At 45.0% G+C, this 25544-nt stretch overlaps 1 protein-coding gene across 1 annotated transcript in view; it reads right to left on the bottom strand.

Annotated features, from left to right (window-relative positions):
• CPN1 (carboxypeptidase N subunit 1) overlaps positions 1-25544 on the bottom strand; it is a 78113-nt gene that overhangs the window by 33824 nt on the left and 18745 nt on the right. Inside the window, exon 2 of the mRNA XM_082267565.1 lies at positions 7503-7699. Within this exon, the coding sequence (XP_082123691.1) occupies positions 7503-7699 (197 nt within the window). The remainder of the gene's footprint in view (positions 1-7502; positions 7700-25544) is intronic.

Consider the following 25544-nt stretch of genomic DNA (forward strand, 5'->3'; position numbering starts at 1 on the left):
GATTAAAAAGACTTTCAAGACTTGATATTAGTAATAGATTAAAACCCTGGACACATAAAGAGCACTTGTGATTATCCAACGCCCCAGTATACCACACAATGCAGTTCATTTTTGGGCACCATTTCTCAAAAAGGATATCGGGGAACTGGAAAAAGTGCAGAGAAGGGCAACCAAACTGATAAGAGGCACGGATAAGCTCAGCTATGAGGAAAGATTAGAAAAACTAAATGTATTCTCTCCTGAAGATTAAGGGGGGGGGGGGTATGATGAATATGTACAAATACTTGAGGGGTCCATATAGTGAACTTGGTGTTGGATTATCACAGAGGACAAGGGGGCACTCTTTATGTCTGGAGGAAAAGAGATTTAAGCTCCAAATACAGAGAGCTTTCTTCACAGCATGAGCTGGGAAAATGTGGAATAGACTCCCCCAAGAGCTGGTTCTCAGCTCAGTAGATTGCTTTAAAACGGCCTGGATTATTTCCTAAATGCACATAATATAACTGCATACTAACATTTATAGGTAAAGTTGATCCAGGGAATATCTGATTGCCTCCCAGGAGATCAGGAAGAAATTCTTTTTCCTGCTGTAGCAAATTGGATCATGCTTTGCTGGGTTTTTTTTTTTTTTTTTTGCCTTCCTGGATCAACTGTGGGTATAGGATTGTGTTTATGGGATTGTATGATTTTTTAAATGTTTTATTTAATTTTATTGGTTGAACTAGATGTACTTGTGTCTTTTTTCAACCTGACTAACTATGTAAATATCATCTTCCAACAGGTGATGCAATGACTCGTAACGCTAAAGTCCAAGTCCAAGGTTCAGTTGCTGCCAGGTAGACCGTGGCATGGCATAGATCAGCTATTCTCAACCTTTTAACCCTGGAGGAACGCATTGAAAAAAAAAATCTGATCTCAAGGTATTCCTAAAAATGTGCTGCTCGCGGAACATTGGTATGATGATCAGTGAGTTGTAGATGTAACAACAAATATGTATAGATATATGAAAAACTAAAAGAATGAAGGTTACATTTTACCCATTTGCATTACCTCACTCAACATCGGTGCTCAATGCAAACCTCACTCAACATCGGTGCTCAATGCAAACCTCACTCTACATCGGTGCTCAATGCAAACCTCACTCTACATCGGTGCTCAGTGCAAACCTCACTCAACATCGGTGCTCAATGCAAACCTCAATCAACATCAGGGCTCAGAGCAAACCTCACTCTACATCAGGGCTCAGAGCAAACCTCACTCTACATCGGTGCTCAGTGCAAACTTCACTCTACATCGGTGCTCAATGCAAACCTCACTCTACATCGGTGCTCAGTGCAAACCTCACTCAACATCGGTGCTCAATGCAAACCTCAATCAACATCAGGGCTCAGAGCAAACCTCACTCTACATCGGTGCTCAGTGCAAACCTCACTCTACATCGGTGCTCAATGCAAACCTCAATCAACATCAGGGCTCAGAGCAAACCTCACTCTACATCGGTGCTCAGTGCAAACCTCACTCTACATCGGTGCTCAGTGCAAACTTCACTCAACATCGGTGCTCAGTGCAAACTTCACTCTACATCGGTGCTCAATGCAAACCTCACTCTACATCGGTGCTCAGTGCAAACCTCACTCTACATTGGTGCTCAGTGCAAACCTCATTCTACATCGGTGCTCAATGCAAACCTCACTCTACATCGGTGCTCAATGCAAACCTCACTCTACATCTGTGCCTAATGCAAACCTCACTCTACATCAGGGCTCAGTGCAAACCTCACTCTACATCGGTGCTCAGTGCAAACTTCACTCTACATCGGTGCTCAATGCAAGCCTCACTCTACATCGGTGCTCAGTGCAAACCTCACTCTACATCAGTGCTCTGTGCAAGCCTCACTCTACATCAGTGCTCAGTGCAAACCTCACTCTATATCGGTGCTCAGTACAAACCTCACTCTACATCGGTGCTCAGTACAAACCTCACTCTACATCGGTGCTCAGTGCAAGCCTGACTCGACATCGGTGCTCAGTGCAAACCTCACTCTACATCGGTGCTCAATGCAAGCCTCACTCTACATCGGTGCTCAGTGCAAACCTCACTCTACATCAGTGCTCTGTGCAAGCCTCACTCTACATCAGTGCTCAGTGCAAACCTCACTCTACATCGGTGCTCAGTACAAACCTCACTCTACATCGGTGCTCAGTACAAACCTCACTCTACATCGGTGCTCAGTGCAAGCCTGACTCGACATCGGTGCTCAGTGCAAACCTCACTCTACATCGGTGCTCAGTGCAAACTTCACTCTACATCTGTGCCTAATGCAAACCTCACTCTACATCAGGGCTCAGTGCAAACCTCACTCTACATCGGTGCTCAGTGCAAACTTCACTCTACATCGGTGCTCAATGCAAGCCTCACTCTACATCGGTGCTCAGTGCAAACCTCACTCTACATCAGTGCTCTGTGCAAGCCTCACTCTACATCAGTGCTCAGTGCAAACCTCACTCTATATCGGTGCTCAGTACAAACCTCACTCTACATCGGTGCTCAGTACAAACCTCACTCTACATCGGTGCTCAGTGCAAGCCTGACTCGACATCGGTGCTCAGTGCAAACCTCACTCTACATCGGTGCTCAATGCAAGCCTCACTCTACATCGGTGCTCAGTGCAAACCTCACTCTACATCAGTGCTCTGTGCAAGCCTCACTCTACATCAGTGCTCAGTGCAAACCTCACTCTACATCGGTGCTCAGTACAAACCTCACTCTACATCGGTGCTCAGTACAAACCTCACTCTACATCGGTGCTCAGTGCAAGCCTGACTCGACATCGGTGCTCAGTGCAAACCTCACTCTACATCGGTGCTCAGTGCAAACTTCACTCTACATCTGTGCCTAATGCAAACCTCACTCTACATCAGGGCTCAGTGCAAACCTCACTCTACATCGGTGCTCAGTGCAAACTTCACTCTACATCGGTGCTCAATGCAAGCCTCACTCTACATCGGTGCTCAGTGCAAACCTCACTCTACATCAGTGCTCTGTGCAAGCCTCACTCTACATCAGTGCTCAGTGCAAACCTCACTCTATATCGGTGCTCAGTACAAACCTCACTCTACATCGGTGCTCAGTACAAACCTCACTCTACATCGGTGCTCAGTGCAAGCCTGACTCGACATCGGTGCTCAGTGCAAACCTCACTCTACATCGGTGCTCAATGCAAGCCTCACTCTACATCGGTGCTCAGTGCAAACCTCACTCTACATCGGTGCTCAGTGAAAACCTCACTCTACATTGGTGCTCAGTGCAAACAGCACTCTACATCGGTGCTCAGTGCAAACCTCACTCTACATCAGTGCACAGTGCAAACCTGAAAGTACTACTACTAACATATGGTATGTACAAAACAAGTTTAATATACTTTTCTCTATTCCTTTAACATCTAAGATTAATATTTATAGATTATACAGAAGTAATTTTATTACTTCTTCTATATGACTTAGGTTGGCTGAGTGTATCTGCTCCCGCACTCGCCCCCTGGAGAAGGTTAAAGTGGCAGCCTCCTGCTTCTGGAATTTACGTCTCTGGCGGTTTTGATGTCCAGGGTGAGCACCTTTAGTTCTCCATAGCTACCAAACAAATCTAATAAGTAAATGTGTTTTTTTACTGTTTTGCACATTGTATGCTCATATATATTATGTCTTTGTAGGACCATGGTCCTCTTTTTTTTCTTAAACTCCTGAAGAAGCGGCTTAGGCCGCAAAACATGTCAAGTGTGGCCCAACTGTAGGTTTTAACCCTGTAGACATATTGTATTTTACAACATGGGTAAAATATTGTAACTGCGGTTGTGCCTTTTGAACTGACCAATTTTCTATGCATTTACAATGCATTACTGATTGTCATATGTTCTTCTTGCTATATCAAATGTTATAAAGATCTTTGCTTTTATTCAATTGTTTATGCCTGTTGATGTTACCAAGAAAATCCTCCTTGCCCCACTTCCTTTCCATTCCCTTTCTCTTCCCCTTTTGGCCAGTGTTTGGCCTAGAAAACATATTATGAATAAATAGCTGTTTGCTTGTCTGTGTCCATGTGCGTATGTATGGGAGTGATTTTATAATAATTAGTCAGATGCTACAGCTGCAGGGCTCTAATTAGTAAAGTTGCAGAGTCTGAATCCCTTTAAACGTGTTTATCTTTGGGAGTATCCCAACAAAATTACATTTTTTGTTGAAAGGATGCTCAAAATCAAAATCTGACTTGTATCTTAGTGCAGATTTCTGGAAAAACCAGTAAGCCAATCACACAAGCAGGAAATTACATTATTGGGGTCGTTCTGTACACCAACTGTGTACAGAACACCTCCAGGTTGCCATATTGCATTGCATTTTACAGGCCATTTTTAATAATATTGAATTACAATATGACTTGTGTCGCAATAGTATACACCACCACCACCCGTCTGAAGCATTGATACAAGGCAGGATAGATCCATGCTTTCATGTTGTTTACGCCAAATTCTGACCCTACCATCTGAATGTCACAGCTGAAATGGAGACTCATTAGACCAGGCAACATTTTTCCAATCTTCTATTGTCCAATGTTGATGAGCTGTTTGAATTGTAGTCTCAGTTTCCTGTTCTTAGCTGACAGGAGTGGCATCCGGTGTAGTCTTTTGCTGCTGTAGTGCATCTGCTTCAAGGGTTGATGTGTTGTGCGTTTAGAGATGGTATTCTGCATACCTTGGTTGTAACAAGTGTTTTTTTGAGTTACTGTTGTCTTTCTATCATGTCATGCCTGCCCATTATCCTCTGACCTCTGACAATAACAAGGCATTTTAGTCCATACAACTGCTGCTCAGTCAATATTATCTCTTTTTCGGACCATTCTCTGTAAACTCTAGAGATGGTTGTGCGGGAAAATCCCAATAGATCAGCAAGTTTTGAAATACTCAGACCAGCCCGTCTGGCACCAACAACCATGCCACGTTCAAAGTCACTTAAATCCCATTACTTCCCCATTCTAATGCTCGGTTTGAACTTTAGCAAGTTGTCTTCACCACATCTAGATGGCTAAATGCATTGAGTTTCTGCCATGTGATTGGCTGATTAGCGATTTGTGTTACCAAGTAATTGAACAGGTGTACCTAATAAAGTGGCTGGTATTCTTTAAGCATGGTAACATAATCTGACCAATGCAGATAATAGAAAACAGGATGCCATTAGGAAGTGTCTATGATTACAACCTATGAATGTGCCAGCCATAAGATTGCTATATAAGGAAACAATGTCATTCTATTCATAGAGGGAGCGTCCCCTAGTTTCTTTTCCAGAGAGAAATTCACAAATCCTTCAACTCTACCACTTGGGGAAGTGTAGGATGCAATAAACCTAATTGCATTGAAAATCTATAAATGCACTTTTCATCTATGGAAAACAAAGGAAAGGCATTCCAGTTACCATGTCAATATTGTGTTCTGTGGCTAAGTGGAATTTTTACACACTAAGGAATAATACGTTCCTTATGTATCCTTATGGTGGTTTCTGGCTCACATGACTTAGAAGTGCACACAGGGGGCCTCAGCTCCACTGAGAGAACAACTTGATTTTCGGCTTTAATTAGAGTCCAAGAAATGACAACTTCTCTCTGGAGCTGCAATCCGAACAATGTGATGTCTGGTTCTTGTTCCCCAGATAGTCACTCGCCAACCCACTGGACAATATTACAACTTATGCCTCGTACACACGCAACGATTGTTGGCCGTGAATTTTCGGCCAACGTCCGATCGGCCGATTTTCAGCTTGTTAGTATGATGCTTCCGACAACCGACTGCGACTTTTCGGCCGAATAAAATCTGGTGTGCAGGCTATAAAATTTTTGTTGGCCGTCACCACAACGGCCGATTTTTCGTCAGTCAGTACAGATTTCGGCAGACAAAAATCAGATGAGCAAGACTGGGCATGCTCAGAGAAGAAATAACTCACGGAAAGTAAACCAGCACATGACATCACTTCTGAAGTTGGTTTTTGTTGGCCGAGAAAATTAGTGTGCAGTCTAGAGCACATTTCAGCCAACACAACAACACTGGACAAAAGTCGACCGATCGGTCGGCCGATAATCGTTGCGTGTGTACGAGGCATTAATGTCAACCACTACGTGTTTATTGTTGTGAACGGTTCTGTCCGCCAATGCTGTGGAATTATTTGACCTTACTGCCTGACAGCAGTCGTTCCTTCACAATTTAACTCAAACTGGCTACAACAAAGGACCTGCTCCTACTCTGCAATGGGGGTCCGACTATTATTTTGCTTCTTAGTGACCATGCAAGCCCCTTAGAATGCATGTTTAGCTGTCCAAGACTTGACAGTACAGGAGCTATTCAAACCAGAGCTATTCAAACCAATCCTCACTCTTTGCAAACAAATAAAGCCATAGAAGTTAAACAATGTCCTCAATACCGTAGAGGCAAGTTGAGAAGCCATAATTACTAAATACACAGCACCAACTGGAAGGTCTCCATTGTTTTTCAGGATAATACTAGTTACCATAAGCACAACTCTCTGGAGCCACCGGGCAACCACTGTGGAAGGAAACCAGAAACCACTAGGCCACAACTAAAAACCATGGGATATACCCAGTACATATCCATTTGACCACACAATGATGAAGATTCCTTGTCATGTTCACTATAAGAGTAGTTCTACTGGTGTAATTCAAGTGTATTTGGTTGAAATGCATTTAATTTAGATGTAAAATGTGACAAAGAAAATGGCCTCTGCCCCCACCTATAACTGGCCTTCATAGCAAAGAACACATGGAAGGGCAACGCACATGAAATAAATAAAATTTAAATTCGCAGTTCAATTTGCTAACCAGTTTGCTAACCAACCAAATTACCCTGTCTAACAGTTTGCGTCAAAACAGGGGTTTAGTAGCACACATTTGCAAACGCATGTGTAAGCTGCAGGGCCACTCCACGGCTCCCTGTATTACCTGCAGTCCTAACTCTAATGAGTTTATAAGAGTCTTCACAGTGGAAGCCATTTATTTTTAAGGCCAGTTATAGGTGAGGGCAGAGGCCATTTTCTTTGTTGTTAATGTGTACTGGTGAGTGGACATACTGGATGCCTTTGCTGTAATACCATTGGCTGGGCTTCCATTGTGCCCCCAATTACCTTTCAAATGGAGGGATGGGCCACCTCCAGGCTCACCTGCCCCCTATCTATCCATTAGCTTGCATGTGCTTCCACTGTGAAGACTCTCATAAATTCATTAGAGTTAGGACTGCAGGTAACACAGGGAGCCGTGAAGTGGCCCTGCAGCTTTCACATGCGTTTGCAAATGTGTGCTACTAAACCCCTGTTTTGACGCAAACTGTTAGACAGGGTAATTTGGTTGGTAAGCAAACTGGTTAGCAAATTGAACTGGGAATTTTAATTTTATTTATTTCATAGATGTAAAATGTGCCCTATGAATCAAAGGAAGAAAGAGTTTAGTACCTGGTCTGCAGCGACTTCATAGCCATCTGGGTTCATAGAAGGCATGATATGTATCCGTGTGTTCTCAATGAGCCGGACAATCCTCTCATTCCTGTTCCGATACTCTTCACACAGAAATTCAGCCAGTTGTAGGAGAAGTTCTCTTCCCAGGATCTCATTCCCGTGCATGTTGGCTACATACTTAAATTCCGGCTCCACTATGGAGAGAACAGAACATACATTGATTTGAATACCTGAGCTTTAAACCGTAAGATAGAAAGGACTAATAGAATACTCCAACAATGAATTATGAAGGATGCTATTGCTGACTTAATTGTAAAGGTGCACATTGTCTGGTGGTCTTCCAACCTGCTGAGTTACAAACTGGAACATTCACAGCAGGGGCGTAACTACAGGGGTTGCAATTGCAACCGGGCCCCATGTTCCAGGGGGCCTGTGCAGCTCCCCTGTACACCTGGATAGAGGGGCAGCGGAGGCAGCATGTAGAGAAATCACTGTCCCCCTTTTTCCTCCTGTAGCTGCAGGAGGAAATTGAGGAGATTGGTTCCTCTGTATGCTGCCCCCGCCACTCCTCCTATCCAGTTCACTTGTGTTCTGATGTCTCTGGGCCCCTGTGTGCTCCCCTACAACAAGAAACCATGAAGGGCCCCACCACCATAGGGGAGGCCCCAAGATGGCAGGAAGGGGGCCCACTGCATAACTTGTGAAAGGGTCCTGAGGCGGGACCATAATAAAGGGCCTCACAACGAGAGTAAAGGGCCCCAGGCTTGAAGGGAAGGGCCCCAGTCAGGGGTCCAGGGGGCCCTTCATGGTTTCTGGCACCAGGGCCCTGAAGGTTCTAGTTATGCCTCTGATTCACAGCCAGTGACAAACTACCTACATTTTCAAGGTCAGTTGCTCACTATAAAGATATATAAGGATGAGGATGACAGCGCAACTCACACGTTTTAAAAACAAATTGGTAGGTATCTCCATAAAACTAACCACACAGCTTCTCTTAAAGTAAGGATTGTGAATAAATAGGTAACTTTATTCTACTTCTAGGTAGGTGCAGTCTGTATTCTCCACTCCAGGTGGCATTCGGCTGCAGTGGCAATTGAGATGGGAGAGGTAGTTGAGAGATGCTAGGTTTCACATTTTCTCCATGTGATCCTGGTGGCCATGTTAGGTCAAGCAGAGTCTATTTAAGACTGTAACCGCAGGTTTTGGCAAACTTTAAGCGAGTGGCTAGGGTAGGGATTGGTTCCCTGCTTGTCAGGGACAGTGTCAGTGATAGGGGAAAGGTTTCTGGTAGAGTAGAGAAAGAGCAGGGACTACGTCTACCTTCTCAGGAAGCCTCCCCTTTGGGTCAGGCCAGCCAGGCCACACTTCAATCCTCATGGCAGATGGTGTTGGCGTCCCTGAGTCTTCTGAGTGGTACCGGTCGGATGAGCTTCCCCGCCGGCCCTGTTTGTACTGTTAACCTGTTGTTTCAATAAGTCATTCTTTGCAAATTGGGACACTGTGTGCTTACTGCCTGCCTACCCAACGTCTTTGAGGATTGTTGTAACATCCAAAGTTATGTACAGTATGTTTTTGAAAATGTAGGGGGTGGTAGGAAAAAAGACCACAGTCTTTGGAGATAAAGTTGAGCCAAAATTTGCCTGATTTAGCTGGCTAGCTCCTTCCGGTGTTCCCATAATTATTTCTTAAATTTTCCAGGATCCAAAGATCCAGGCTGGGCATTTACGGATTCTGAGCTCCACCCCCTGTCCATCTCAGGACAGGTTTCACATCAATAGATGATGTGAGCTATAGGGAAGACAAGGTTAAGGAAGTTAGGTTTGGAAAGTTGGAAAGAATTAGAACCTCTGTAAGTTTTCTTTTCCTCTATGGAAACCCTTTATGGAGATTTCCCTTCTTTTCCTCACCCAGTGACCAAACAGGAAGTGAAGTGGAACACCCCAGCTGGGACACAGGTAACCATAGCAACTGACAGAAGTTCTGCCCCTTCTCTGTGTTTCTAAAAACAAGTACAAATCTCTACTCTTTGTTGAGGTTCTTTTTCTGGGTGACCACACAATACGTATAGAGGAATCTACTCAATAGGTATAGGTACAATAAAAAATACCTGACAGTGGTTCCAACTCTTCCCAACTCTTTCCCAAATAAAAAAAAAAAAGCTGAAGTTGTAATTTAATGTTGGTTTTATCTGGAGATCGACCGATTACTTTCCCCGATATATTGGAATCGACCCCTGAGGTTACCGATATTGCTGATATTTCGGAAAGTGCTAGTACCGGAGTGATGCCTGCAGCTAGAGGCATCACCCCGGTACCGGTGTCCATAGCCGACGGTCAGCTGACTTGTAATGACAACCAATGCGACTCAGAAGCCGCTCGGCTGTCATTACAAGGAGCGGGAGGGAACATCTCCCCCCTCCAGCCACCTTCCACAGCTTACCCGGGTCTCCCGTCCGGTATCAGGACTATATCCCCCCGGACAATATCCCCCCGGACATTATCCCCTGGGCAATATCCCCCCAGAAAACATCCCCCTGGACATAATCCCCCGGAGCAACATCCCCCCTGGGATAATATCCCCCCGGGACAATATCTCCCCGGAAAACATCCCCCTAGACATAGGGTTAGAGGGGGGATATTGTCTAGGGGGATATTGTCCAGGGAGTATATTGTCCGGGGGGATGTTTCCCGGGGGATATTGTCCGGGGGGATAATGTCCGGGGGATATTGTCCGGGGGGATGTTGTCCAGGGGGATGTTTCCCGGGGGATATTGTCCGGGGGGATAATGTCCGGGGGATATTGTCCGGGGGGGATAATGTCCGGGGGATATTGTCCGGGGGGATCATGTCCGGGGGATATTGTCCGGGGGGATATTGTCCTAGAATCCTCCTGTCCCACCGGGAGACCCGGGCATCCTACCACCGCCGCCGAAGAGAAGACCCGATGTAGCATGAAGATTTATCCCCATGAAAGCTGGTATCCCTGGCGCAAGTGTGCATGCGCCGGTCTCCATGTAAAAAATCCAGAAGGGATGTTCTGACATCCCTTCCGGGTACTCGGTGCCGAATTAAAAAAACTGACAGCATTCAAAACAGCCAAACTTGGCGTTTTGAACGCTTTTCAGTGCCGAAGAGGGGTTTGGGGGTCTTTTAGACCCCCAGATCCCTCCACAAGTAGTACCTGAAGTAAAAAAAAAAAATACATTTTTTTTTACATGTCCGAAAATATCGGTCGATACGATATCCGATGACCAAAATATCGGTATCGGTATCGGCATTAAAAAAACGATATCGGTCGATCACTAGTTTTATCTTATTGGTTCTTTAGGTTGTGCAGGTTGATAAAGAATTCATCTTAATGAAGCAATTGCCATCTAAATTGATCAATAACCCCTTTAGGATAACGCGTATACATCTAGGTAAGATCACTTTCCCGAAATGATTGGGAATTATAGAAGGACGAGCTCACTGCTGGAGCATTTAATACGTAAAATAACTTTTTTTTTGTGTCACTTTAAGCAACATTGGAACAGAAGGTGGCATAAAAGATTTTTTTGGGTTAGAATAATGACTGTTTTTCAATTTCCCTGTTATGAAATACAAGAGGTTGAAAAAAAATCCTAACTCAAAGCATGTATTTCCTTCCATAAAGGAGTTATTAATAACATGTAACCCAGACAGGATTTAAAATTAGAAACATCTGATATAACAATATGTACTGTGTAGATAAGTGGAAACTCTCTATATTATTAGCTATTTCGAGATGTCATGACATTGCCCGCTACCTCTCTCATTATGAATGCAGGAAAGGAAGTCAGCTGTGCGTAAGGAAGTATTTCCCCAACAATCACAGCTTTATCACAAGAACAAAAGATCATCTCAAGAGTTCAAGTGCTTAGGTGTGATGGTTGCTTTAGTTTTTTTTTCCAGGTAAACAATATTTTAAAAAAGTACATAAAATATCTGTTGATCTGCACCAAGCCTTTCTAGCTATTTTCTGAGAAATTCAAAAGACCTCCTCTCTATGTAATAGAGGTAACGAGAGGAGCCTAGGGGGACAACTCTGCTCCTCCATAGATGCAGCGCAGTAAGTCGCAGTAAGTCAGTGTCGTCACTCTAGAACAGGAAGTGTGGTAATGATAGGATTACTAGGCGATAAGAAAATGGGAAAAAAAGACTGAAAAAAATAAAAAATCAGACTAAGAAAAAAAAAAAAGATGTGATCAGGGTGATGAGCTGTGTTGCTTTTACGCCAAACATAACGATTTGCATTGTTGCCAAAAAGTTCAATTTTGGTTTCATCTGACTAGAGCACCTTCTTCCACATATTTGGTGTGTCTCCCAGGTGGCTTGTGGCAAACTTTAAACAACACTTTTTATGGATATCTTTAAGAAATGGCTTTCTTCTTGCCACTCTTCCATAAAGGCCAGATTTGTGCAGTATACGACTGATTGTTGTCCTATGGACAGAGTCTCCCACCTCAGCTGTAGATCTCTGCAGTTCATCCAGAGTGATCATGGGCCTCTTGGCTGCATCTCTGATCAGTCTTCTCCTTGTATGAGCTGAAAGTTTAGAGGGACGGCCAGGTCTTCGTAGATTTGCAGTGGTCTGATACTCCTTCCATTTCAATATTATCGCTTGCACAGTGCTTCTTGGGATGTTTGAAGCTTGGGAAATCGTTTTGTATCCAAATGCGGCTTTAAACTTCTCAACAACAGTATCTCGGACCTGCCTGGTGTGTTCCTTGTTCTTCATGATACTCTCTGCACTTTAAACGGACCTCTGAGACTATCACAGTGCAGGTGCATTTATACGGAGACTTGATTACACACAGGTGGATTCTATTTATCATTATTAGTCATTTAGGTCAACATTGGATCATTCAGAGATCCTCACTGAACTTCTGGAAAGAGTTTGCTGCACTGAAAGTAAAGGGGCTGAATAATTTTGCACGCCCAATTTTTCAGTTTTTTATTTGTTAACAAAGTTTGAAATATCCAATAAATTTCGTTCCACTTCATGATTGTGTCCCACTTGTTGTTGATTCTTCACAAAAAATTACAGTTTTATATCTTTATGTTTGAAGCCTGAAATGTGGCAAAAGGTCGCAAAGTTCAAGGGGGCCGAATACTTTCGCAAGGCACTGTATATATATCTTTTTATTTTTTTTTTTAGGGGGGGGGGGGGGGATTGGGAGTTTAAAGGCACATTATAGCTAGTTTCATCTTACTGATTCTTTGAACTGTGAAGGCTGATAAGGAGGTGTTATCTTCACTGAGAAAAAGAAGCCATTAAACATCTGAATTGATAATTATCACCTCTGGGCAATCCCCTGTACCCTACCAGTAATACATTAAAGAGATAATAGATTAGGAATGCAAGCAATGCAAGGAAACACCAAACTGAAGAACAATTAAATGCTAATGCTATTATTTCCACCTTTCGACAAAACAATAGAGATAAACAGTGATTGATGTTTGATGTTGTCTGTGATTTGTCTGCTCTGCTGCTACTGTAGCCGCTGTGATTCTACACCGGTCTTTATTAACCAGGGTTCCTCCAGAGGTGGCTAGGGGTTGACACCAATGATCTTTTTTAGTTATACTCAGGATCAGTCCTACCATGGGTCCTGCTGGGTCCATTGGACCCAGGCAGAACTTGGAGAGGGGCGGCAAATTGACGCCTAAGATTTTTATTCCAGCAGTTTTGTGTGTCATCAGTTTGCGGCACAATATAGGTGGCATTTCCCCATCTCATACCGCCGCCTGTAGCGCAAACTGATGAGTATGAGGAGGCGGAGTGTCTCCTCTGGGAAACGTCCCTCGTGTGATTGCGGTGTGCGCAATGATGTCAGGCATCAGTGCACTCCATCTCACGCAGGGCAGGCTGGATCTGTGCAATGACGTCAGACATCAGCGCATTCCATCTCATGCAGCCCAGGCTGGATCTTCTACGGTGGTGGCCGCAGCAGACACAGAAGTGACAGGAGGATTGAGGACAGACAGTAGGTGTTTGGTGGATTGGTCCGGTGTTTTGGAAGAAGATAACTGTATATATAATAATTTCTATGTTTTATATTTATATAGATTAATGGATGTGGGGGCCTTTTGGTGGGCGTGATTTTTTTTTAGGGGGAGGGGCAGCATTTTATTCTTGGACCCAGGCAGCACACTGTCTTGGGCCAACCCTGGTTATACAGTATGTATATTCTTCCCAATGACCACCAATGTAAGGAGTATTCTTCCCAATTTTTGTTTATTAAAAGTCTTGCAATCAATAATCATAAAATCAATATACATAAATAAATATATACATATTTACATGAAAAGGGGAAAAAAAAATACATAGCAAATTCTGCTCTCAAATAAAGACTGCCTTTACAGCAAAAACAAAACTCACATCATGAAACACATCATTACCGGGAAAAATAATCTTAATTAGACTCACACCACCACACCAGACATCAAACCTGCGAGGTCAAGAAACAAAAACCACTCCCATTATGCATGCAGCCCTTCTTCAAAAATGAAGATATTAACTAACAAAAGCTAAGGGTGTGAAAGAAATAGCATAGGAAAAAAGCTTTTCACCCAGAGATGGACAGTTCACCAAAAGCAGGTCTGATATTCCTCCACGCCCTTATCCAGACCGCTCGAGGCTCCCTGCCCTTCTCAAGACCCCGAATCTTCCCAACCTCACCCAGAATATCGTACACCACCACCTCGACAGGGAGGACTTTCTTCCGCAGGGTAATCTGGCACCGTGCATTCCACGTGAAGTAACGGACAACTATACTAACTAGAAAAAGTGTATCCAAATCAAAATCCCAGCGAGTCGGGAATGCCCCATACACCCACTCCGCATAACTCATGCGATAGAGAAAGGGGATGCCTAGAGCCCTCCCCACCCTTTTATACACCTCTATGTTAAAGGGACACTGGAGCAAAAAGTGGTCCATAGACTCCACTTTACCAACACACTCCGCTCTAGGACAATCCCGATCATCCACAGGGCGATGCTTCAGGTTCCCTCTCACATAGAGCCTTCCATGGAAAGCGAGCCAGGCTTGATCCCTAAACTTCAAAGGGATTCTTCCTAAGTTAATTAAACGCAACCCCTCCCTCATTACGGGGCCTGGGCAATCCCTTAAGGTCAGCGACACACTGAAAGCAGAGCCCAAAATCCTCTTCTCCAGAAGCTTTCTGGGGAGGGACTTGATATCCCCCACTGTCACCTGCCACTGCCTAAGTATTTTCAGACACGGGGCAACATAAGCCGGAAGCTTGCCATGTCGGACTCTCAGACTTTTCACTGGCCCGCCATCTTCCCAGCATCGCAGAAAAGGCCTAAACCAAGATTGAAAAATACCCACCCATCCCGGCGGGGTCTCTGCTAACATATTACCAAGATTATACTTTAAAAAAAGCAGAGAAAAGAAAACTATAGGGTTGACCATTCCTAGACCACCTTCCCGCCTGGACAGGTAAGTTACATTGCGTTTAATCAGGTTCAGCCTATTTCCCCATAACAGTTGGAAAAAGCAGCTGTACACCCTTGCATAGAGAGATTCCGGCAAGATACAGACAAAGCTGACATATAAAAAGATTGGGATCAGGTAAGTTTTAATCAAGTCAACCCTTTCCCTCAAGGAAAGTTTCCATTTCTTCCAGCTTGCCACCTTGGCATTGGCATTCAACAACCTGCTTTCCCAATTTCGATGACCATAGTCACCAGGACCAAATTTGATGCCCAACACTTTAATTTCCTGCTGGGGCTCTGGGAAGGCATCCGGAAGTTCGAAGCTTTCACCCTCCTCACCCATCCAGAAAACTTCACTCTTTTCATGATTGATTTTAGAGCCAGAAGCCTCAGTGTACTGCTCTATCACAGAGACCACCTCCTGCGCCTCCTCCATCCCAGAGATAATAACAGACACATCATCGGCATAGGCCACGACCTTCAAAGGCGGCACACCAGCAATGCCCAAAGGCACCCCACACAACGATCCACTCTCTAACCTTCTTATGAAGGGGTCAATTGCGAATACATATAGCAGGGGGCTCAAAGGACACCCCTGACGCACCCCAGAGCCAACCTCAAAAGGCCGTCCAACCCAACCATTAACAAGTGGGAAGCTCTCAGCCCCTTTATATAATGTTTTCAGCCAATCAATAAACCTCCCCTGCAGGCCGTATCTACCAAGTAGCAAATACAGGTACTCATGATTGACTCGATCAAAAGCCTTCGCCTGATCCAATGCCAGCAAGTACTTTCTCCATCCAGCAGCCCTGCATCGCTCCAAAGCCTCCCGGACAGCTAAAATTGCTGAAAAGGTACTTCTGCCCTGGACCGAGCAGTGCTGATGATTGGACAACAAATCGCCTGCTACTGACGACAAGCGCCAAAAAAGAATCTTCGCCAAGATCTTTCTATCAACATTGAGAAGACTGATGGGGCGCCAGTTCTCAATTATTGAGGGGTCTTTACCTTTTGACAGAAGAATCACAGCGGATTGCCTCATGGAGGGAGGGAGAGAACCCTCATCTAAACAGCTGTTATAAACCTCCGCTAAAAAGGGAGCCAGAATGGACTTAAAACACTTGTAAAATTCAGCTGTCAACCCATCTGGCCCAGGCGACTTTTTGGTAGCCAGCTTCTCTATAGCACAAACTACCTCATCCGCTGAAATTGGTTCTGTCAAATCCATCAAAGGCAATGTATCATTTCCCAATCCTGGAGTAGAATCCAGAAAGCTTTCCATCCTGTCCCGACTAAGGTCCTTTCTTCCCAGAAGGTCTGCGTAATATGACCTGAAGATCTCCAGGATCCCTGATCTGGACTTCACCAGGGAACCCGTACTATCCCTCAGACCTATGACCGTCTTAACTGCTATGCCTTGCTTACAGTTCTGGTAAGGATCAGGCGAGTGATATTTCCCATAATCTCTCTCCAGAACCAAGGAGGCATGCCGGTCGTATTGACACTTCCTAAGAAGAAGCTTTACCTCCGAGATCTCCCCTGGATCTCCTCCATACGAGACAAGACGATCAAGCTTCCTCCGCAAATGCTGGTAGGCAATATACATACCAAGCTGCTTCTTCTTACTTATGGCCTTGAAAAGTCCAATCGCCCTTTGTTTCACAAGCTCCCACCACTCTGACTTACTGCTGCAAAAGTCCAGAATAGAAACCTGTGCCTGAAAAAAATCCTCAAAGGATTGTCTTACCTCTACATCTTCCAGGAGAGCCGAATTCAGTTTCCAGGTACCCCTTCCCCTGGGTGGAGTGTCCGAGGCATTCAGAGTCACAGACAGCATACAGTGGTCAGAGAACTCCACCGCCCTCAACTCAGGAGCCGAGAAAGCAGAGTTCTCCTTTAAAAAAAACCTATCTATCCTACTCTGACTATTCCCTCTCTGAAACGTGAATCCCGTGCTGCCAGGGCAGTGCTTAATGTGCACATCTACCAGGCCTGCTTGTCTAACCATATCTCTAAGAAAAACGCTATCATAACCCAGCCTGTCTATGGAGACCCTCCTGTCTTCAGGCCTAATTATGGTGTTAAAGTCACCTCCAAAGACAACCTGCTGGGATGTAAAAAGGAAGGGCTTGATCTTTGTGAAGAGGCATTTCCTGTCCCATTTTGACTGCGGTCCATAGATATTGATCAGGCGCAGGTCCTGCCCCCTAACAGAGACGTCTAAGACCATGCATCTCCCCATTTCTACCTCAATTATCCGCCGGCACGTTACCATATCGGTTTTAAAAAGAACCGCAACTCCGCTGCAAGGCTCAGCCGCAAGAGACCAAAAGGAGGGACCGCATCTCCACTCCCTTTTTGCTAGATGGACATCGGCCAAAGTATTGAGCCAGGTCTCTTGCAAAAATAAAATCTCAGCATCAAACTCACTGAGCAAAAATAAGGCAATATCACGAGCTCTTGCAGATTTCACGCTGGCGACATTAATGGTCGCCACCTTTATCAGAGCGGGCACTGCCATCAGGATGATTGGGGTAGTCGTTTCTTAACCTCCACCACACTCTCATCACCCGAAACAGCTCTCTTTACACTATGTGACTCCCCCTCATCCATAGATGATAAAGTAGATAAATCGGATACTAACTCCTCCCCTGATAAAACCGAAAATGTGTTGCCAAGAGGAACCCCTCCTGGCTCTAACTGTAAGGAAGAAGTGACCGCTTTACTGGTCTTCCTCTTCTTCTTTTTCTTCCTCTTTGTCCTCTCCCACCCCTCATCATCCGAATCCTCCACAACAGAGGGTGAGACATGGGACATGGACACCCCTCCCTCAACCCCATCGACCCCACCACCATCCAGCACCCCTGCACCCTCTTGGCCGCGTTTGCGGTGTCGAGAGACAGGGACTGGAGGTGGAGTAGGCCGAGGGGGAAGATCCACTATACCCGCCCCCCCAGCAGCTTCCGCTAGTCTGGAGGATCTACGCACAGTAGATGTAGGAACAACAGGAGGGACAGACTCAGGGACCACATCACTAGGGGAAACAGAATCTGACACAACAGACACAGACTCAGGGACCACATCACTAGGGGAAACAGAATCTGACACAACAGACACAGGAGGGGCAACAACAATTTCCTCTCTAACTTCAGCTGCTTCATCTTCTTTATCAAGCCTCTGCAGCTCAGTCTCCAATCCTGGCAAGTTATGCAGTGCCTCTGGGCACTGGCTATATGGATGACCCAGCTGCTGGCACAAATTGCACCGAATCTGGGTGCATTCTCTGGCCAAATGGCCTAAATCCTGGCACAGTGAGCACTTCTTGTGGGTGCAGGACGATGCAAAGTGGCCTTTATCACCACATTTATTACATACCTTAGGCTGACCTTGGTAGAAAATGGTCAGCCTATCCCTACCCAGAAAGGCTGAGCAGGGAAGGTGCTGAACTACATCGCCCAGCACCCCCAATTTTAGCGACACTGTCCAGGCCCCTGTCCATATCCCATGCTCATCAAGGACCTTCCGCAGTGGAGTGAGGACCTCGCCATATCGGCGTAGCCATACTAATAAATCAGCCTCTGGTATGGATTCGTTACGCACCAAAATGGTCACTGATTTTATCAGAGGCTGCCTTGAAATCACTTTTGGCACCAAACCACTCCACTGCTGAAGGCCCTTGCACCTCCTAAATCTCTCCCAGAAGAGATCCAAACTTTCAGGTTTTACAAACGACAAATCGAATTCATAACTCCCCACCGGGCAAATTAAAGCAAAAATATCACAAGCTTTAAACCCCATTTCCAAAATCAACTCAGCCACCCTCCCCCTTACAGGTGGAGTTCCATCCCCCACCCACCTCAACTGTACCACATTCCTCCTCCTATACCCACCAAACCTCCCTGAATTTTGACTAATAACAGAATTCCCACCACCCACCCTGGTGTGACTCCCCAAAGCTGAAGCATAGCTTCCAACATTCCTCCCAGCAGAAAATCCATCAGTTTTTTTTAAATTATCTGACACACACTTAGCAGATAACGATTGCACAGATTCGGGATTGATCTGTGCAATCGAATCTTTCCTCTGCTGAGCAGGAGGAGAAATGTCATTTTTATTTTTCCCAGCATTACTAACCCCTTCACCACCACCCACCACATTCATTGCTTTAACATTGTCATTTTTTATACTTGCTGGGATACTTATTATTGCTGTTGTCTTCACAGCAGAATCCATAGTTGCTGCTGCATTGGTAAGAACTCCAGCTGTCATCTTCTCTTCCACTAGGACAGGGTTTTCAGCTGTGGAAATAGCATTCTGTTTTAACACAGCAGCAGGTAAAGCATTGCAGGATATTTCCATTGCTACTTCCATTCCACTTCCAGAACTATGTTGATCCCCTCCCCCATCAGCAATCAGCACTGGAAGACTGGGAGGCTCAGGTGAACATGAAGCAGGCTCTTTGGAGCTGGCAACCATTTTGCTTGCCGTGGGACTACTGGTCTCAGCCAGACCAGCAAAATCCATGCCTGGGGTGTTTAATGCAGGTCCATCCACATTCGTCTGATGGTCCGGGGCTTGCATGTCTGTCGGTTTCTCCACAGCGGTAACTCCAATAGGTAGCTGTATGCAGAGCTCTTTCTCACCTGGGACACCATCCACTACAGCAGATGGGGCAGACATGTTGGATGGCAGCATGGTGTACTGGGATTTCTCCACCATTACTGGCTTTGCTGACTTGAATCTCCTCTGCCCATCCTCAGGGATTTCTGATGGATCATCAGAAAATACAAACCTGTCTGCTTTCAGGGGTGACTCCATCTGCTGGATGAATGTCAGGGATCCATGTCCACTCTCAACCCCCTGGCTGGTTGCCGCTGGTGATTCCCAGTTCTGGCATGGGGGGAGAGGTGCAGAGGCAGATGGAGCCTGGTCATCCATTAACTGAGGCTGCTGATCCACAGAGCTTGCTGATGCTTGGCTGGTAAATCGCCTCTCATTGTCAAATTTTTCTTTAAATGCTCCACTTCTGTCTTTCAGCCTTTCCAATAATAAAGTTTGTTCCTTTACCTTTTCTTCCAATTCCTGTAACTCAGGCTTCATGGCTGTGCGATTTTTACTCCAGGCCTGGAAATACTTGGTTTTGAAGGATTTGTGTTCAGCCTTCAAAACTTTAAGTTTTTCTTCCGCTCTCCCAATCGCCCTAAAACGATTGATAATCTTCTGGCTGAAGACATCCGCATTCTCACCAGGGCCTGGACCCACAGACAGGTCCTCCACCTCCTCCTCACTAGGCCCCGTGTCATCAGGGGGATCCCTCCCAGGGCCTCCCCCAGGATCAGGCATTGTTCCTGGGCCAAGCTAGCAAGCAAGGCCCAGGCTTGAAAAGGGCTGGTTCTCTGAGAGAGCTCTTTGGGTGTGTCCTCCTCCTTCTTCCCACTGACCACCAATGTAAGGAGCATTCTTCCTCCTGACCACCATTAGGGAGCATTCTTCCCATTGACCACCATTTTAATGAACATTCTTCCTAGTGACCACCAATGAAAGGAGCATTCTTCCCAATGACCACCAATGTAGGAAGCATTCCTCCTACTGACCACCAATGTAGAGAGCATTCTTCCTAGAGACCATCAATGTAAGGAGCATTCTTCCTACTGACCACCATGAAGGAGCATTCTTCCCAATGACCACCATTCTAAGGAACATTCTTCCTAGTGACCACCAATGAAAGGAGCATTGTTCCCAATGACCACCAATGTAAAGAGCATTCTTCCTTGTGACCACCAATGTAAGGAGCATTCTTCCTTGTGACCACCAATGTAAGTAGCATTCTTACTAATGACCACCAATGTAGAGAGCATTCTTCCTAGTGACCACCAATGAAAGGAGCATTCTTCCCAATGACCACCAATGTAAGGAGCATTCTTCCTACTGATCACCAATGTAAGGAACAGTCTTCCTTTGGACCATCAACGTAAAGGTCATTCTTCCCCCTTACCACCAATGTTCCCACTGACCACTAAAGAGGAGCATTCTGACCACCAATGTATAGTATTCTTTCCATAGATCATCAATTTAAGGGACATTTTCACCACTAAAGACTAATGTACAGGGCATTTTGATCACCATTGCTAATGGGGCCCTTTTTCCAATGACCACCAATTGAAAGGTGCCCTTCTCCACTGACCACTAGTGTAAGGTAAGCATTTCACTGAAAACGAATGCAAGAGAGACAACTACACTGATCTTCAGTTTGAGGAAGAACTACACAGTCAAGTCTGATCATTGGAGGAGAGCATACTGAGTTCCTAGCATAGCTAGAGAACTGATCACGGTGTGCTCTCCTGCTTAGTGTGGTCAGTTTTTAATAGGAAGGCTGAGGGACTGGTAGGAACACCAGGGATTTTACATAAAGGAAGCAATACATAGAGAATAGGATACTTTCTAATACAAGTACATGGTATAGCAGCCATATATCAGGAATATGAAATGCTGGGGTAACAAATGCTTTATTTTCAGTTGTGTGCATTGTCTGAGGTTCTGATTTCCCACTGAAAAGCAACATTTACTTTTTTTTACATTTTAGACCAGGTTGCCTATTATTTGCGTACTTTCAAAGGGTGCCGCAACAAGATTTTTAATTATTTCTAAATTATTTTTGCAGTGTTTACTTTTAAACTATTTTTTATATGACTTTAACATATGTATTTGCTTGTTCTCCCGAAGTTATTATTTAAAAGTAGACAATTGAGTTGTAGCGCCAAGAACTCTATAATAAATTTCCCAGACTGTGACATGAGGAGTAAGCAGCGGTGACCTCATTAGTCTTCTGCTGCTCCTTTGCTGTTCAGCAGGTTTGAAGTGGGTGGTAACCAAACAATTTTTCTTTAAAGGAGAAGTACAGCCAAAGCTTGTTTGGCTGTAATTCTCCTGTGGATCACAGAAGTGCAGTTCGTTCTGCACTCCTGTGACCCGGTTTCAGCAGACAGCGGGCTGAAATCGGCTGTCTGCTGACATCACAGAGCCGGTCCAGGCTGAAGGGAGATCGTGACAATATGGTCGGGATCCGCCCACAATCCTGACCGGCACCTGGCTCAGTTTCTTAGCTAGCCACTGAGAGCCTGAGCGGGTCACTCCCGCCCCCTCCACAGCCCAGCGCTCCAGTAAATGTGGGGGGCAGAGCAGAGAGCCAATGACTGACAGCCACCAGCTCTCTGCTCATGAGGCTCTGAGAACTGAGCGATCAGCAGTCTTTGATTGCTCAGTTCTCAGTCTTAGAGCCAGCTGGAGACAGATGCAACATTGGACCAATGCTGCATTCACCTAGGTAGGACATAAGTATGGTTCATAAAAAAAAAAAAAAATACTTCTCTTAAAGTCTAACTAAAGGCAAACTTTTTATTTTTATTTTAAGTTTTGGATAGAGTGGAGATCGATTAGAACGAATGTCATTTTCATTGTTTTCATTGCTGCCTTTGCCCCCATTAGGGAGAGTCACCCTCAGTTTTTTTTTTTTTGTGTAATTGTGTATGCGTTCCCAACACACAAAGGTCTGAACATAGCCTTAGATGATGTAGCAGTTATTACACTTCCCTACTGCCTTGGGTGCATCTTCCTATACTCTCACAATGCTACTGGCACCCCTAATGCTTAAATTGTTACTAAATCTACAACAGTGAAATCAGTCTGTATATGCAGTAAAGCATGCTTGGTATACTCACTGTAGAACCTAAAGGGTTAATCCTCCGCATTGTGTAAAAAGGCTGTTTGATCCTGTCTTCTCTGATCCTCCCCTTCTTCTACTGTCCCCTATCCATCTAACACAGAGCCTTGGAGACATTCTGCACATGCTCAGTTTGGTGTGTATTGCTAGAGATATTTTTATTTCTTGGGAGGGTGCATGTGATCAGCAGAGGGCCAATCAACACCTTCTAGACAGAGGGTCAGGGGTCCTGCAGTCTCATAGGACAGTCAGAGTAGAATTAAAACTCCTCCTACAAGCTTTAACCAGACACTGATAAAAGTCACCTGAGAAAAGTTATTTAGCAGTTTATTTTTACTAAAATAATTGGATTTCCATGTTCTGCGTACTGTGGGACACCAGATATAGTGAATGCAGGCTCCTGGGTTTAGTAACACTTTAAAGTGGAGCTCCATTCAAAAGTGGAAGAATTTGTTCCCCACTCATCTTAAACAATTGCCACTTTTGAGGAGTTGGATGGGCGAGTACCCGATTGTGACAGGTACCTGCATCCCACTTCAGTTCCAAATGCCGCGGCACTCAGAAACTGAAGTTCTCCTCCCTCCCCCCTGCAGTCTTCTGGAATACTGACAGGACCCAGAAGACCGCATCCACTGTGACAAACTCTCTCAGGACAGGGGCTTTTGGAGGGGACTGCATGCTAGCCCCTTGCCTACTGACTATGGGCCCTGGCTTGTGAGGGAATGTGACAGTACTCACTGTCACTGGGAATGAAAGACAGACAATATGCTAAAATTATCAGCTCAACCACCAAGTACAGGGTGGGTCGGCGGTTCCGTTACAGGGAACACTGCTTTTTGTGGGGTGTATGCTGGGGGGACCCTTGGACTAATGTTCCTTTGGATTCAAGTCTGAATCTCCCCAAGACACACAGACTCTGGGACTCTAGGCCTAGGATCCATGTTAAAGGCCTAGCTGCCTATTGCCAATAGGGGACTGCTCGGCACAGTCAGACTCATGGCAGATGCTAATGTCTTTAGCTCAACCACCTGTCTTCCACACATTGTTGATTGTGCTGATTACCTCATCTATTGTCTACTGTGGGGATGTGTTTACATTTATAATAATGTGTATTGTACTTCATGAGCTCGATGATGGCAAGTCTACTTGTTAATTAGCTCAAGTTAATAAATTGCTGTCATCTATTAGTTGCTGGTGGGAAAGTAGAATACTGTTTGTGTTGGTTGTTCCTTAGATATGTTAATTATATTTCTGTACACAATTTCATCTGCACAGGATAATGTAAGCAGGAACCTGACCTAGTGGTGTATATATTCGGTGTGAGTTTGTTCAATAAATGTTCCAGATCTTATACAAGCTATTCTAGGCTAGTTTTGTATGGGGGAGGCAAAAATGTCTGATATCTAAGTTCAAGACTGAAGGAAGCGGTATTCTGACGGAAACCCACAAGCACATTGTGGGGTCGCGGTTCCGTTACATCCACTATTTACGATGCGCAGTGTGACTTGCACATGCGCAGTGGGCACCCAGCTGTGAAGCTGTCACAGCCGGGTGCCCATAGTGAAGATGCCAACGCCGGGGCCCGAAGACAGCGGGTGAGACCGATTGGGATGAGCACACTGCTGGACTGTGAGACAGGTGAGTGGCTGTTTTTTTAAAAGTCGGCAGCTACACTTTTTGTAGCTGCTGAGTTTTCTTTTTTCCACAGGTGAGAAGTAAAGAGGAACTCCTCTTTAACCACTTGCCGCCCGACTATATACGGTGGCGGTAAGCCCCTCCCAGGCAAAGTGACGTACCGGTACGTCACAAGCCTGGGAGCCAATAGGGGGTGAGTGCGCCGCCGGAGGCGCGCTCCCGTCCCTGCTGGTTCCCTAAGCAGCCCGCGCGTGTGACCGGCGGACCCGATGTCCCCCGGTCACTCGCGATCGTCGGGTGGAGAGGGAGAAAGGCATTAGCCGCCTGTCATTCTCCCCTGTGTAAAAGCATAGATCATACGGTCCTGCTATGTAGGACCGTTGATCTCTGCTGTTACACACACAGCCACATCCAATTTACAGTTAGAAGCACGCCCCTAGGGACACACTTAACCCCTCCCCCTACAATAAAGTTAACCTCTTCCCTCCCAGTGTCATTTTTACAGTAACAGTGCATATTTTTAGCACTGATTACTGTAGTAATGTCACTGGTACCCCCAAAAGTGTCAAAAATGTCAGTCAAAGGTCCGATCTGTCCGCTGCAATGTCGCAGTACCGCAAAAAAATCGCAGATCGCCGCCATTACTAGTTGAAAAAAAAAAACAATAAAAACATAAATCTTTTCCTTAGTTAGTAAACGCAATAACTTTTGTGCAAACCAATCAAAATATGCTTATTGCGATTTTTTTACCAAAAATATGTAGCAGAAAACAAATTGACCTAAAATGTTAAAAAAATTTAGATTTTTAAATTTTTTTGGGAATTTCATATAAAAAAATGTGAAAAATATAATTTTTTAAGAATTGATGCCCTTTTTTTGTTTATAGCGCAAAAAATGAAAATCGCACAGGTGATCAAATACCACCAAAAGAAAGCTCTGTTTGTGGGGAAAAAAAGGACGTCAATTTCATTTGGGTACAGTATCGCACGACCGCGCAATTGTCCGTTAAAATCACGCAGTGCCGAATCGCAAAATAGGCCCTGGTCTTTGAGCAGGAAAATCCTCCGGGGCTTAAGGGGTTAAGTATTGTATGAGTAGGATTAGTATGAGAAAACCTGATAATTAGCAGCTGCCTCCACATCCCACTGTTAAGACCCAGAGGGAAAGATGCTGGGAAAGGAAGCATGGTGATTGCACTGAACCAC

The sequence above is a fragment of the Pelophylax lessonae genome (assembly GCF_965119305.1).
Source record: "Pelophylax lessonae genome assembly, chromosome: 9".
NCBI classification, from domain to species: domain Eukaryota; kingdom Metazoa; phylum Chordata; class Amphibia; order Anura; family Ranidae; genus Pelophylax; species Pelophylax lessonae.